Source organism: Dermochelys coriacea, chromosome 5, assembly GCF_009764565.3.
Source record: "Dermochelys coriacea isolate rDerCor1 chromosome 5, rDerCor1.pri.v4, whole genome shotgun sequence".
NCBI lineage: Eukaryota > Metazoa > Chordata > Testudines > Dermochelyidae > Dermochelys > Dermochelys coriacea.
In genome coordinates, this window is record NC_050072.1 from 96991436 (window position 1) to 97007216 (window position 15781).

Here is a 15781-nt window from a genome sequence, read left to right on the forward strand (position 1 = left end):
TCCGATGAAGTGAGCTGTAGCTCACGAAAGCTTATGCTCTAATAAATTTGTTAGTCTCTAAGGTGCCACAAGTACTCCTTTTCTTTTTATAAGCTTGCATATGGCAGAACCAAGTAACTGAACCATGATCAACTGAATCTAATTCTAATGTCTTAATCCAGATACCATTCTCTCTCTCATATTACTTATGTAAAACTATTTATAACATTGCTTAATTCAACTGTTCTCATGGTGAGAGGGATATGGTTATTGTGAAAATTCTTTTTTGTTACATGATTGGCCTTATATACAATGTGGTTATTTGTGTAGATGAATAATAATTATAATTTGTTTCTATGTGGGGAACCACACATTCACAACCAACAACAGAGGACAACTTTTTAATACATTTAAACTAAATTCTTCCTTGCATATAAATATTCTATTACTGGAGAGGACACTGTAAATTAAAAGTACTTGGAATGATCATTTAAACATCCAAGGAACAGTAATGTCAGCTAAGTTGTTGTTCAGCCATCCATAAGTATTTCTAATGTCACTTCTGGGTAGAAGATAGAGTTTGTTATGGGCAGATGTGGAGAGTGATGATGAGCTGACTAGATGGTTGAAATGTAAAAAAAAAAACAACAACCCTGGTTGCTGCAGAGAGGTTTTCAGAATTTGACTATATTGAATACTGATGAAAGCAAACTATTTCTGAATATAAGAAAATGGGGGGGGGGGAATCAGTTGGATTCAAAATGGATGCAAATGCCAATGATTTCAATGGGAATTGTTCGCATTTACTCCAAGTCTGAATTTGGCCCCATGTTTTTATGTCACTTTCTAAATCAGACAGTTCATCATTTACTCACTAATTATGACCCATTTGCCAAGTACCATAAATTTAAAGAGTTCAAGGTGTCCATTCTATTATTTCTTATACTTGGAGGGTTATGTCCTGGATTGGACCTGAAATGTCTATATGAACTGGCAGAACTCTGCTCAGGGAATTTATTCCTTTACTCAGATTAACAAAAAACAGCCTCAGGTTGATTTAAGTGTTCCTCACATGAAAAAAAACCCTTAAATCAGAAATCAGACTGGCTGAGTAGGAAGAAAATCTTCTTGGGGATTTGTGTCTTTACAAAGCTGTGTGTAGTGAGAAAATAGGGTCTAAATCAAATTATTTGATTTACATCTATAGCCAATCACAGTGTCAACAAGTTCTGTCTCATGTACCCAGTATTAGTTCAGTTGGAGCTGTTTCAGCCTGCACTGGTTTAGAACCAGTACAGACATCACTAAATAGTTCAGACTTAAGTGTTTCAGATAATGTTCCCCTTGCTGTTCCACAGTACTTGTGGCCTTTCAAACTGCCATGTCCAGAAACTACTGCTTCTGGGAAGTTGTGACAAAGAACTGCAGGACAAATACCCAGGAGACAATGCTAGCATGGACACAGGGTAAAACTACAGTGGTTCTGTATATGAATATGCATGGCTAATGTGGACACTGTTTGTATTAAAATAGTGCGCCTTCATTAGCTCAGTTAGGAATGCTGCATTAAACAGAACAGATATGTCAACATAAATACAAACTATAACTATATTTGGTGATTCAGCCAACTAATTAGATTCTTGGCTTTTTTTGTTAGGGTTTAAAACCTTGCTTCCATTTTCCCCCAAATCTCCTTGCTAGATATATTTAGTCTTTTCACCTAAGACTGAGCATGCTATTTATGTGTGTCACGCATTGAAAAAAATTCTCTGCTTTTCTGCCATATGTGTCTTCTGGGCTGTTTCCTCTCTTTCTGACCAGGAGATGTTTGCTCAGACTGCCTGCTTATTCGTGGTGTGTGTTCACAATGCTAAAATGCTCCAGGAAGATTAATAAAAAATAGATGGAAAAGAGGATCAGATTCACTCAAAAATCCTACATTGTAGTCACTAGCTAGGGAAAGAAATTAAGTAATTCCAACTACAAATGAAGTTAGTGTCATATGTTAATTTTTATGTAGCCAGCCACTAAATCTGGCAACCTGAGATACAATTAGACATACATTAGGAGCCATACTTTTGAATGCAGAAAGGATATATGTGTTTTGCTAATTACTTGACATATTCGCAGGAGTATCAGAAACCAACTCTGGTCCCTTGCTACTCTGTTAATCTATTTACTCCTGACTTAGAACTAAATTCTGCAGCATCTTTTGACACTATGCAATTCTCAAAATGCAGCAGAAATACGGTGACACCCTACATGGGCTGGGGGGACAAGGAAACAGAGGGCCTGTGCTGAGGGACTCCATAGTCCTCTGTGGGCTTTGGATCTGAGTTTGACTGCTGTGCTCTGAATTTTATGTACCAGTGCATCACAACCCTGTGAGGTATGCCCATAATGGTGGTCAGGCTGCATTGCTGCTCCCTTCCTGGATGCAAAGTTTGAAGGAAGGGAGTTTGTAGTTCCTCCATCCGTGCATCTATTTGATCCTTTTAGCAGGGGACAAAGACTTCATCCTTAGATGAAAGGGATTACAGAGAATAAAATCCACACCCTGAAAATTTTGTTTAATATATTGAAGCAGACAGCCATGTGGAGTAGTGGCAGTGCAATGCACTATTATTGTCATCTGAGTCTGATGGTTTTGGATGTGGAGTAGTACTCAGAATGTTGTTTGGTTTAATCGGATATTTCTCCATTTCAGACCTCTTTGACGTCCACCAAAAAATAGGAGGAACATTTGATAAAAGGGAAAGAAAGTTGAGAACAATACAGCCCTATTGTTAATTACTTCCTCTCTCCTCCTTCCCCCCCTCCCCAATACTGGCAAGCATTGGTATGACCAAGGGATTTTAACTTTGTACTTTACTTTTTGGTACAGTTATCACACCAGCAGCCCATATATCATTGAAGAGCAGCAGTTCAATAGCAGTTCAATAGCCACTGCAAAGTGCTGAACAGAGTGTTACATTCCATTTTGTTACCTGAAAAATGTAAAGGCAATTCTGCACTGTGATTGTTTACTATCATGTTCAAAATGGTGAAAAGGGAGGCAGGTCTGACCAAGTGGCTGTTACAGGGTCAAATTCTGTTCTCATTTATACCACTGTAAATCCAGAGTAACTAATGGCTTTAAAGGGAAAGTTGAGTTCACTGAATTACTACAAATTTGGACCACTAATTATGAAGATGCTATAGTAATATGTGCTGTTTTATTGTTTTCAGAAGACCAAGCAGCTTTTAGGGATGTTTTCCAAGAAGAGTCTGAATCCATTCCGGAGTATACTGCTGAGGAAGAGCGACAAGACAACAGGTTATGGAGAACGGTAGTGATTGGAGAACAGGAGCAGAGGATTGATATGAAAGTCATTGAGCCTTACAAAAAAGTTATTTCCCATGGAGGTAGGGAACTCCTAAAAGCATTTTTAGACTGATGTGAAAAATCATGCTTCGTCAGCCAGTGGGAAAACTGAGTTCATTCTTCAGCCACCCGTATAAACAACATGTTGGCTCAGACCCTCACATTATAGTAAATACTAGGGGGCCAGATTCATGCTAGGGCATCTGTTGCTGAAGACCCAGGTGTAGAGCCCCATTTGCTGAAAATCCACTGAGAAGGAGACTATGATGGCAAAAAAGCAGCTGCAAACTCCTGTCCATCTGAGGGCCAGCGGGCCACTTGCATAGACCTAAAAAAATGAGTGGTATTGTCAGAAAAGGGACATGGCTAGTTTAACCATAGGATGCCCCGACTCAGCACATCTCCTGAGCAGTCTTTGCCAGCTGGGATCATATAAAGCCCCCAGTGGAACTTAAAGCCTGATCTGTGGCAGAAACCCCATAGGAGAATAATTGTATAGAAATATCACCTACCCTGCCTGCAGGGTGAATCTTTCTGGAGATATAGGGAGGTCAACTGCTTCAAGAAGCTATCATTTTCATGTTTCTGCTCCGCGGGTGAATTTGGGGTGAATTTAACCCTCAGAGTTTGGAATTTCACTTGGAAAGACTGGATTACCTCCAAATATGGGGTATGGGTTATATCCCTCAGCAGTATTCCTTGTTGTGCTGAATTATTTCTGGGAGAGGCAATGGTCCTGATTCTGTTCTAACTTACACTGGGGAAAATCAGAAGTAACTCCAATGAAGTAAATTGACTTCAACCAGTGTAAAACTGGTGTAAAGGGAGATCTACCCGAGTCAGGCCTAATGTTTGATTCAACCTGGCAAAGGTAGAAGTGAGATGATCGTAGTAGACTCATAAGATTGGAAGGGACCTCAAGAGGTCATCTAGTCCAGTCCCCTGCACTCATGGCAGGACTAAGTATTATCTAGACCATTCCTGACAGGTTTTTGTCCAACTGTGCTTAAAAATCTCCAGTGACAAGTACTTTAAACACCTGAGCATCTCAAACAGTAAACGAACTAATATAAATGCCTTATTAGCAGCATGATACTCAGAGCATAAAATTCCCTTTCAGTAAAAAGTGAATGCTTTGGTTTTTGTATAGCCAGCTGTACTGAAAAATCTACTCTGTAGGCTATAGCTGTAATCATTTTTGTCTCATGAAGTATGCTCTTCCATGATTCATTAAACTACTTTTATTCTGTGCATGACTGCAACCATTTTCCAGAGCAAAGGTGTAGAGTTTCAAATAGGAGATGCGGTTAAAGGAAAAACTGCCCGTAATATATGCAGTGCTTCCCTGTGGCTTCAGCATATGTGCCATTGATTAACTGGGAACATTGCTAAAGTTATTTTCTGTCATTCATTAGCATCAGCCGTCAGCCTTTCACCAGCAATCCGAGCAAATATTTTATTTTGTCTTCCTTGCATACTTGATAATTATTAGACAAATCCATCAAATATAACTAGGAAAGTAACCTAATTTAAGCTGTGTACTTGTAGTACTGGAGAGGCAAAGTGGGTGAGGTAACATCTTTTATTGGATCAACTTCTTCTGGTGAGAGAGACAAGTTATCGAGCCACACAGACTCTACTTGAGGTCCGGTCAGGTCTTCCTCAATCCTTCTAGTCACTAACAACCTAAAAGCATCACCAGTGTTGATACAGAAACTAAGCCAGCCCAAGTTATTTACCCCATTGGCCTTGTTACCATAGATACTTAAAATAAGAACATTAAAAATAAATAAAAATGTCTTTCCATTGACATATCAGGTTCATGATCCCTTTGGATACACTATGCATATGTGAAGATTAATGGGAGTGCTGTTTATTAACTTTGAATGGTTGTTAACACAGTATAACCACTGAGGTCTTATGAGTTTTTCCACTGTTGTAGTGTTGCTCACTAGCAGTGTTATTGAAGTTTAAGCTATCATTTCTACTACATTTTCAGGGTCAGATCCTTAGCTAGTATAAACCAGTATAGCTCCCTTGAAGTTAATAGAATTACAGTTACATCAATCACTCATAGACGCATAGACTTAAAGGTCAGAAGGCACCATTGTGATCATCTAGTGTGACCTCCTGCAGACCTATATTAAAGCCTACAGAGACTCACATTACTCAGCGCGCAAAAGGATTAATCATAAGTTAATAAAATCATTTTAACATCCAGAAAAACCAGTTTTCAACCATAACACCACTATTAAAGACCGTGAAGGTATTTCATAAATGGATGGTATAATTAAGGAAGAAAAACAGAAAGAATTGCAACATTGCTAGTGGTATTTATTTACATTTTAAATGTATGTGCCGAATAAACACTCTAGATGCATATACTATGAAAACATTTATACAACTTTCCAGATTAGTGCCCTTACATATGCATTTACAGTGGTTTCTATTAAAATGAAAATGAGTCAATGATATGACTGTCATGTGATTTCAGTGGGAGCAGGAACAGGCTCTTTGTCACACAATCCTACTGTTAAAATTACTGCTAACTTAGCTTTTGAGCAGGAACTGCCTTTTGTGCAGAATTCCGCCTTATCCTGTGATGGCTTTGTAAACATGGACAGTTTTCCACTGGGGACCAGACCACTCAATTCAGTTTTATGTATGAACTAATTAGGATTTAAATTCAGTTCTCCAGGAGTGAAAGCCAAGTGGTCTAACCCATTCCCCACCATTTAGATGCTCTGGGTCTGATTCTTCATGTCATTACACCAGGTTTACATCAATGCAACTCTGCTGAGCAAATGTAACAGAAATGATGACTTAACCTTAATGAAAAAAAGGTGAGTAGCGTGCAGCTCTATAACAAGTGTGCATTGCTTCAGACCTGTTTGATACATGCTTTCAACTTTCTCGTTCATCCTATTCTTGCCTGAAAGATCCAGTTAAATTAGGTGACACTAACTGAATCTGGCAAGCTGCCAAAAGTAGAAATGAAGCTGTCTGTTGTGACAGTAGTTTATGGTAATATTGTTTCCAAGAGAAGTGGCCCTGCCTCACCTCTAGCACTCATTTTGGAAGTGGTGACCATTTTCTTCAGCGTAATAACCTGTTAAACTGATCCCTTATTTTGCTTCTGCCGTCTTCCTTCTCTCCGGGTTTTGTGTGCTAAGAGATAGTGAGCACCTTGTCTTTGACATGGCTGATGGTTTTATCAGCAATATCTGCATGACATGTTCACCCACAACAGCAAGCTGCGTGCTATTTGGTGAATTTTTGTCTGGCATCTTCTTATTCTTCAGACAGGAAAGTGTGACAAATGTACTCATTCCTATGCAAAGTTTTGTAAAGAACCACACAGATCTGAGCTGGAAACCTCTACTAAGTCTTCTAGCCCAGCACCTTGAAACTTCATGATTTGCTTTCAAAATGATTGCAGCTAGAATTTAACAGTTTAATCCTCATAAAAGAAACATAAGAATCGGCAATACACACCAACACTACATTGACCAATTTAGAAACATTGGGTGAAAGCCTGACCCCACTGAAGTTAATAGGATTACAACCTTTATTTATCAACAGTCAGATCCTTCCCTCCTGCAGCTGCAGATGTGGAAATGTTGCAGTTTCATTGCATATGTTTGAGGCAGGATTTGGAGAGCCTGAGCAATTGGTATGGCATTACTACAAAGTCCACCTCCATCAGAGTCCTTTGCATAGATATTCAGGAGCAGGAGTGGGGCTAGTGGAGCCTGTCTGCTTAGATAACAAAGAAAGGTGTTTGAGAAATAAATTAACTAGAGTTTAGATAGATCCACCACTACATGGATTCACTGGCCATACTCCTGAGAGGGATGGTGCTCTTCAGAATCTGAGCGGTGACCAGAATGTGAGTGGAGAGGAATGGATAGTAGATACAGCTCTTCAGCCAAGGGCAGAGGTTTCCTTCCACACCAACCCCCTGAGGAAATTCCTCAATGATCAGTCTAGCTGCTTCCGCTGAACTATGGGCAAGGGATTTGTGCCAACTCTTGTTAGCGTCTTCTGATGAAAGATTAAAAAGCACCACTGTCTCGCATGAGCATTGCTTGTCCATAAGGGAGCATAAAAATATATGTGATAGAAAAAAAGATTCCACAAATCAAACTATGTGGTTAGGTGCACATTATCTTTTTGGGTTTATGCAGAACTGCAAGATAATGCCTTAGCAGAGCTGTATAAAATACTGGACACATCTGCCACTGTGACCTGGTAATGCCAAGCTCCTGGGCCAGTTGAAAGGATTGGCTCTTGATTTCATTATGTTAGTTGTATAGGGAATCCCTAGAGATTTCCTAATTTATGTAAGCAAGGAAATCCCATCCCAACTTTCAAAGAAGAGGAGAAAAATACTGCCTGCTTCTTGAATATATGGTCTTAATATAGCCCATTATTTAATACAGCTAATATAGCTCATGTTATTGGTTAGCTGAAGGCCATGTTGTCTCTTTCACCAACAGAAACTGGTCCAAGAGAAGATATTATCTCACCCACCTTGTCTCAGGTGAAGGCTATATCAGTTGCTGCTCTCCCTTTTGAGATTGGTACTTAAGTCTGAAAAAAAGGAAGAATAAAACAGGGGGGGTTCAATGTTCTCCTCTAATTCCTGTTTAGAAGACAGGGTTATTCCTTCATTTGAAGGCCTCTGAATATGAAGATCTTACAAACATGAGAGTTGGCTGTCCTTTTTTCTCCTGCTTACTCCAAGTTCAGGAAAAAGCACATTTAATTATTGGTTTGAAATAATGCAAGCTGCTGTGTGACTTTGAAAACTTCTGTGATTAGCATTGTTAATTGTATAATTGCAAATGTAAATATATGCTAATTCTGCCAATCGCCTTATTCATTTAAAGTATATTTTATCAAATCTGATATGTTTCAATTGTAAAAATTCAGGAGAACAAAACTGAAATCCTTCTGCAGACTACTTTCCAAAGTGAGGATTTGAAGCAATGTGGTTCAATGGATAAACCGTGGCACTAAGAGGCAGGAGACTGACCCAGGTCACAGGCTTGATGTGAACCTTTTTCTTCTCAAAAAGAAAAGGCGGACTTGCGGCACCTTAGAGACTAACAAATTTATTTGAGCATAAGCTTTCATGAGCTACAGCTCACATGCATCCGATGAAGTGAGCTGTAGTTCACGAAAACTTATGCTCAAATAAATTTCTTAGTCTCTAAGGTGTCACAAGTACTCCTTTTCTTTTTGCAGATACAGACTAACACGGCTACTACTCTGAAACCTGTCATTTTTCTTCTCAGTCACTGATCCTCTCTCTGTATCAGTTTGCCCATTTGTAATGTGAGAATAATTATATTTTCTGTCCTTTATAAAACATTTGAGATCCTTGAATGAGAGATGGTGTATGCATGTGTGACCAGCCCCACCACCACCTCGGTTGTTCAGCACTTGGGCAAACTCCTTGCTGGGAGAGGACACCTTTGCCATGCCCTTTTGACTGAGACTGGGTGAGAATTAATCTCCAGAAATCCTTTTGCCTCCTGTTCCTTAGATGTTGAAAACTTTGCTCCCTTGAGGATACCCACCCAGCAGCAGATTTCCTTAAAACAAGATTGAAAACAGAGAGAAAAGGGAATTAACACATAAGGAACAGTTTGCCTAATACAGCTCTCTCTCGCTTACCTTCTTATTAGCTAAATTATGAAAGGCATTTTCATCTTAGTTCTAGAGACAAAAGAATGCTCTTACTCTTACATGTCTAAAAAGCTAGTCCTCTCTGATCTTCCTTGGTAAACGGCTGCACAGTGAGAATTCCTCTTTTGCTCCTAGATCCAACCATGTTATCCACGTGTTCATAACTAGATTCAGGAGGGCCACCTCTACATTTCCGTAGGAATGTTTTTGCATGACTCCTGTCCAGGGAAAAGTTCAGTCAGGGTTGCCCTTACCTGGATTGTCTTCTAACCACCTCTACCCCCCAAATTTCTCCCAGCCTTCTCATCACCAAGTGATATGTCAAAAGCTCTGGTGATTTTCATTTCTTTAGATTAAGTACAGCAATCAGTGTTTGTCCTGAGCTATTGTTCCCTTCTATGGGAGCCAACTCATGCCCCCCTTGTGAATATACCAAGTCTCCATCTCTGCTGGTGGCAGAGGTAGCTGGGATTTTAAATACTGGGCTTAAAAAGAAAAAAGGATTTACTTGATCTCTATTAGGCTTTAAAAATTAGATTAAAAAAAATCACCATATTCCAGGCCTCCCATAATTATTTTCTTTTTAAGATGATCTTGTTAAGAGCCTTTACTGAGAGACAAATGCCTTTTTGTTTGTTCCACAGGATACTATGGTGATGGTCTAAATGCCATCATTGTGTTTGCTGCATGTTTCCTGCCAGACAGCAGTCGAGCTGATTACAACTATGTCATGGAAAATCTTTTCCTGTGAGTGATATGTGTGAACAATGTGACAGTCTTTTGCGTTAATGCGTATAATTATGTACTGATAGATAACCTGTCTTTAATTAAGAGATTATTTAGGATATTAAAGGGGGTGAGGGAATGCTACGGGGAAAAACTGCCTTAGGTACAATGCTCAGTGAAGCACTCCTTGGCTCTAAAATCATTAAATCACTTCACCAGTGAGTGCCAGTCCTACTTGCAGGGAAGAGCAGCCTTTCCTGCCTTTAACTCTCAGTTCATTTTTCAAATATTATTATTTGTATTGCTTAGCACCTAGGAGTCCCAGTTTTGGACCAGGGCCCCATTGTCCTAGTTGCTGTCTAGACACAGAACAAAAAGACTGTCACACAGGGGCACCATTTCAGATTGGGGGTGGGGGAGGGACAACTTTAATCATGATTCCAAGGGTTACTTAGAAACCTGGAAACTCTAGGTTTTTTGCAGATTAAAGGAGGGACACAACCAAAAATTATAACTCAAGGGGGCGGGGGATGCCTCAGCACAAAAAGTTTGAAAACCACTCAGGATGCAGGCAGGGGTTAGCTAGGGGCTGTGTATCGGGAGGGGTGTAGCTCAGGGTGCAGGCAGACAGGTAGCAAGGGGCTGTGTGCAGGCAGGGATGTAGCTCAGGGTGCAGGCAGACAGGTAGCTAGGGGCTGTGTGCAGGCAGGGGTGTAGCTCAGGGTGCAGGCAGGGGTTAGCTAGGGGCTGTGTATCGGGAGGGGTGTAGCTCAGGGTGCAGGCAGACAGGTAGCTAGGGGCTGTGTGCAGGCAGGGATGTAGCTCAGGGTGCAGGCAGACAGGTAGCTAGGGGCTGTGTGCAGGCAGGGGTGTAGCTCAGGGTGCAGGCAGGGGTTAGCTAGGGGCTGTGTATCGGGAGGGGTGTAGCTCAGGGTGCAGGCAGAAAGGTAGCTAGGGTCTGTGTGCAGGCAGGGGTTAGCTGGGGGCTGTGTACAGGGAGGGGTGTAGCTCAGGGTGCAGGGAGGGGCTGTATCCAAAGGGGTGCTGGTGCTATTGCTGGGCCGGCCAGGTGCTCAGTCCCTAGCTGGCACAGTAGAGGCAGATCTGTGGGGCAGGAGCTGGGGCGGGGGGCGTGCTCTGCCCCCGAGTACAGGATGGGCAGGAGGAAGGGGACTCCCCAACATCAGCCTGCAGCCAGCTCTGCACAGCAGGTCAGGAGGCAGGCTCCCAGACCCAAGCGGCATGGCCAGTGGTAGCTCTGTGGTGAGGAGGCAGGGGCAGTGCAGCGGCTGCAGACTGCAGTGGAGCAGGGCAGCATCTTCCCTCCTGCTGCAAACTTCACCCAAATGTGGCACAAAACTTGGGGGAAGGGGGCAGATAGCCTCTCCCCCCCCCCACCTTCCCTAGATGGGACCCCTGCAGTCACTGCCGTAAAAAGTTTAGGACGTTTCCCGACTCCAGCTGCTTCTGAGTCAGTCACTACGAATGGCAGTTGCCAGTGAGGAAGGTCATGCAAATTTGACCAAGTGAACCCAACTTTGTTTTAATTTTTAACAAAGGTAACTCCTTATGGCAGCTTGTTCTGGCAGCAAATAGCTGGAGAAGGCAACGGCTGCCCTGAGCTGTCTCCAGTCTGCCTCACTCTGCTACTGAGATCCTAATCCACCCGAGCCTGTTTAGGTCCACAAGCCTGTTTAAAATGAAAGTCATAGAATCACAGGACGGGGAGGGACCTCGAGAGGTCATCTAGTCCAATCATGGCAGGACTAAGTATTATCTAGTCCTGGTGAGCTTGCACAATTCAAAGGCCAACCAATGCCTAGCCTTACACAGGCTGCATAAGGAAATGGTGAACCTGACCATTAAAGCACAACTCCCTGCAGTTCCATCCCCTGGAACACAAATGAGGGATTCATGCCTAATTCATAGGAAAGATTGTCTCAGCTCGGGATAAACTATGACCCATACAATAGAAGGCTTAATGGTGGATCATATTTGAAGCATACCCTAATAAGGTAACCAAAACACAATACAGCAAAAAAGAAACCCTGCAACCACAGGTGCTGGAATTAGAGGTGCTGCTGCACTCCCTAGCTTGAAGTGGTTTCCATCATATAGAGGGTTTATTGCCTGGTTCAGTGCCTCTCTGCACCTCCACTATACAAATTGTTCCAGCACCCCGCCTGCAACACCACAAACAGAAAAACAGCAGCACTTGATTTCCTCCCTGTTCAGACCATTACTAGTATTTTTCTGAAAGGATCTGCTGCATCTAAATCCTACCTATCATCACCAGCAGTCAATTGATCTATGAACAGAGTAGCATCCTTGAGATGCAAAAAACAACAGAGCATAATTATGACTCAGATTGAACAATTATTCTGTGACTTACTTGAACCCCTCAGTTTTTAAGTAAAGTTGTGTGTAATCAGGATAGAGTCTTATAGAGGAAGAGTCTTTAAGGGTTAAGAGCCAGTTTCTTAACTCAATTATGCTACAATAAATAAAAAATAATTTCATTGCCTTCAAGACTTAAAGGCTTCCCCACTCAAGGCTATCAGCAGGGTCCTTTTTTTTTTTTTAAACTCCATTGTCTTCACTGGGATTACTTCCGATTTATACCAGTGTAAATGAGAGCAGAATTTAGACCTGTGTCTTCAACTTGTCTTGCAACTGGCAGACTCCTGTTTCTTTCATACACAGAGGTGCAGGGTAGTGAAACTACAGAGGAAGTATCTGGCCACCCATTAATTTTGTTTGTGGCACAGTAGGGGTATATGCGTTGAACTAAAGAGATGTCAGTATATGGTACAGTACAACAGGCTATAAATATATGTGCATAAATTCTTCCTAGTTAATTGTATGAGGAATCTCGGGGAGTCTTGCATCCCCTCATTTTATTACCTAGCACTTCTTGGCCTTAAGCAAAGTACTTTGCATACGTAATCCTGCAACTGCAATGATGTATTCATCAGATGTCAGCTCCATATCAGTGATTTTACAATCTATGACCAGCAATTGTGCATTTAGTTGTTTACATACTTTACCTACCGCGGTTACAGTGCCCTGTGAGTCATCAAAGCTTTCTGTCATCAATTTGTTACCTTGACTAATCCAGTTGGATAGTGAGAGTCTGGGCCAAGATTCAAACCCCAGGAGACAGCAGCTGCTGATGCCCTTCAGTGGCATGCTGCAGACCCAGACTGAAATGCCTGCTGTCTCAGCTGCAGTCCTCAGCACGTTTGAGGCAAACAGTTACAAGTTCCACACAAGAATCAATCCACAACCCGCTAAAAGTATTTGCTGAAGTCTGAAGAGAGAGTTTGTGCTTTCAAACTCAAATAGAGCATTGCAGAAGAATCTCTCCAGTCACTAAGACATTTCCTTTCACCCACAATTTATTTTATTAAAAAGGAAAAAAAAAATCTTTCATTCTCATGAGGTAAGATGAGGAGCCAGGCATCATAAGGGTGGCTCTTTTTTCCTAAAATGGCAATTGCTGTAATTCAGTCATGTTATTGATCTCAATAGCATTGACTTATGGAAACAGGGAGGAAGCAGTCTTTCCACTTCAGGAATTACTAGGTGAAATTCTATGGCTTGTGTTATGCAGAAGGTCAGACTAGATGATCACAATGGGGATCTCTAGCCTTAAAATCTGTAAAACACTCTCTCTTTATTCTTGATGTTTATTATGATTGGCTATTTGTATAGCACCCACCAACCCTCTGCATTTTATACACATGAAAAGACTTGCTCCCTTCTCCAAGGTCCCAGTCCTGCAAAGACTTACACCCCTGCTTAACCTTAGGCATTGTGAGTAGTCCCACTGATGATTCACTGCAATGAGAAGGCAGCTTTAAATTCCACAGGATTACTCACAGTGCATAAAGTTCAACATATGTATGAGTCTTTGCAGGATCAAGGCCTAAGTAGACAACATACAAATGCAAAAGGGAAGAGAGGCAATAAAAAGTACTATGAGTCAGTAGTGAAGTGTGACACTAGTCTGAGTAGTTCCATGCATTTAATTTAATTAATGTATCCTTATATTTATTTAAAATGGGATTACAAACACTTCTGGGAGGTGAGAACTGGGCTTCAGATTCTTGATTGGAAGAGCAATATTTTAAGAAAGGATTTAAAGGAGGAGAGTAGACTGTTAGGTGCTCAAAAACAACAGTGATGAGGCCCATTAATTACATAGGTAAAGGTTTCCCTGCCATTTTTATAAAGACACAGCCCTGGGACTGGATGATAGATTCCAACATTTTTTGCAAGGGATATTAAACTTCATGCTTCAGGGTATAAGCCAATTTCTAATTATTGCAGAGCAAAGTTGCAGTGTTCTGCTAACGTCTACAGGCTTCTAACAAACGTGTCAGCAGATTGCCCAGGCTTTAGGCTGTTCTGGTGACAACAAGGCCTTTAATGGAAGATGCTATGTTTAGGCACAACACACATCCCATTTCTGAAGGTCATTCATCAACTTTTTCCTCTCTCAAAGGCAAAGACTCTGAAAATGTGCTCAGCCTTTCTACAGTGGCATCAATGTTGCAGAGCTGGATGAGACCTAATCGGGTTGTGGGGAGAGAGGTGATCATCTGTTTCTCTGAAGACAAGACCAGAATTTAAATTGTCCTGTTAGTGGTGACTATCATGGGAGTGAATCTGGCCAACAGAGTGCAGTCCTGTCATAAACTATTGTAGGGTTGGGGATTCATATTAGCATTATGTAGGCCTCAGGGATTTTTATGTTAAAAAAGGACCCTATGGTTAAAGTACTAAGGGGTATTCTGTCCCTTCAGCAGAAGCAGGTAGGTTCATACTGCCTCCTAGCTGGTTTAATAGTTTTGGAATTCAAAAGCTTGGTAATACCTGTCACTCACAGACCCAGGAGATAGGATCTGTTGCACCTTCTGAGAACAAGAATTACAACTAGTGTCTTTATGTTCCTTTTTTTTTGGTCTTATTTTTCTTAGTCAACATGCCAATGACTAACGATGAAGCTAAGTTTTTCTTTGTCTGGGCTAGTCAGATCTCAGCACCACTTGAAATTTAATTATCCTGGTTTCCTTGTTGACTGTTGGTAAAAACCCCACCCATAATGATGGAATTATTCCAGACTCACTTTCTGAAAGGAAGTTTTCCTAAGGAAACTATATTTTTCTGAAGCTGAAGATATGTTTATAGCTTGCAGGATAAACTACCGCAAACTAGCTTTGAGTCAGTTGTCAATGTCTGCTTTTAATTTAAAGCAAAATGAAAAGCTGTTTTATTCTAAGAGTGCTTGTATTAATTAATTTATGCCTAATTATGTGGTTTTGATTAGGGATAAATGGATAAAAGATTGCTCACTCACAGGCTTGTACTCTCCAATCAGATATGTAATAAGTACCTTAGAGCTGATGGTAGCTGAAGACTATATGATTGTCTACTTGAATGGAGCAACACCACGAAGAAAGATGCCTGGATTTGGCTGGATGAAAAAATGTTACCAGATGATTGATCGACGGTGAGCACTCTATATTTTCCTCCTTGACCACACCCACTATTTTAAATGCCATCCTTTGACACCTCTTCTCATTATCGAGCCTGCTCTTATATTATTGATTGCATATAGTATTTCTATGTGACATTTTTATTTTTAAGAAGCTGAAGCATTTTTCTTTCCAACTTAGATTAAGGAAGAATTTGAAATCATTTATAATCGTTCACCCTTCTTGGTTTATCAGAACTATTCTAGCAGTGACACGACCTTTTATAAGGTATGTAATACATATCAGTTTTATTTTCACTCAGTGTCCTTCAAAACATAGAAGCCCATGAATGGTCAGAAATGGCTTTAACACAGGACTTGCTTGTTCCTGATGACCTTCCACAGATGCATGCTTAATTTACAAGTCCTTGCATGTCACTTCCCAGATTCTGAAAGATGAAGTGTGTATTCAGGTATTTGCAAAAACTTACTACAGATGAACAACTGGAGTAAGAAATTGCATACATCATAGGCACCCA

At 41.0% G+C, this 15781-nt stretch overlaps 1 protein-coding gene across 9 annotated transcripts in view; it reads left to right on the top strand.

Annotated features, from left to right (window-relative positions):
- PRUNE2 (prune homolog 2 with BCH domain) overlaps positions 1 to 15781 on the top strand; it is a 183168-nt gene that overhangs the window by 150675 nt on the left and 16712 nt on the right. For 6 of the 9 annotated variants that reach the window (XM_038402478.2, XM_038402481.2, XM_038402485.2 and 3 more), the window contains exons 12-15: positions 3208 to 3384; positions 9682 to 9784; positions 15147 to 15278; positions 15445 to 15531. In XM_038402478.2, coding sequence (XP_038258406.1) covers positions 3208 to 3384; positions 9682 to 9784; positions 15147 to 15278; positions 15445 to 15531 — 499 coding nt within the window. The remainder of the gene's footprint in view (positions 1 to 3207; positions 3385 to 9681; positions 9785 to 15146; positions 15279 to 15444; positions 15532 to 15781) is intronic. The other 3 variants (XM_038402479.2, XM_038402482.2, XM_043514833.1) reach the window with 1 other exon arrangement.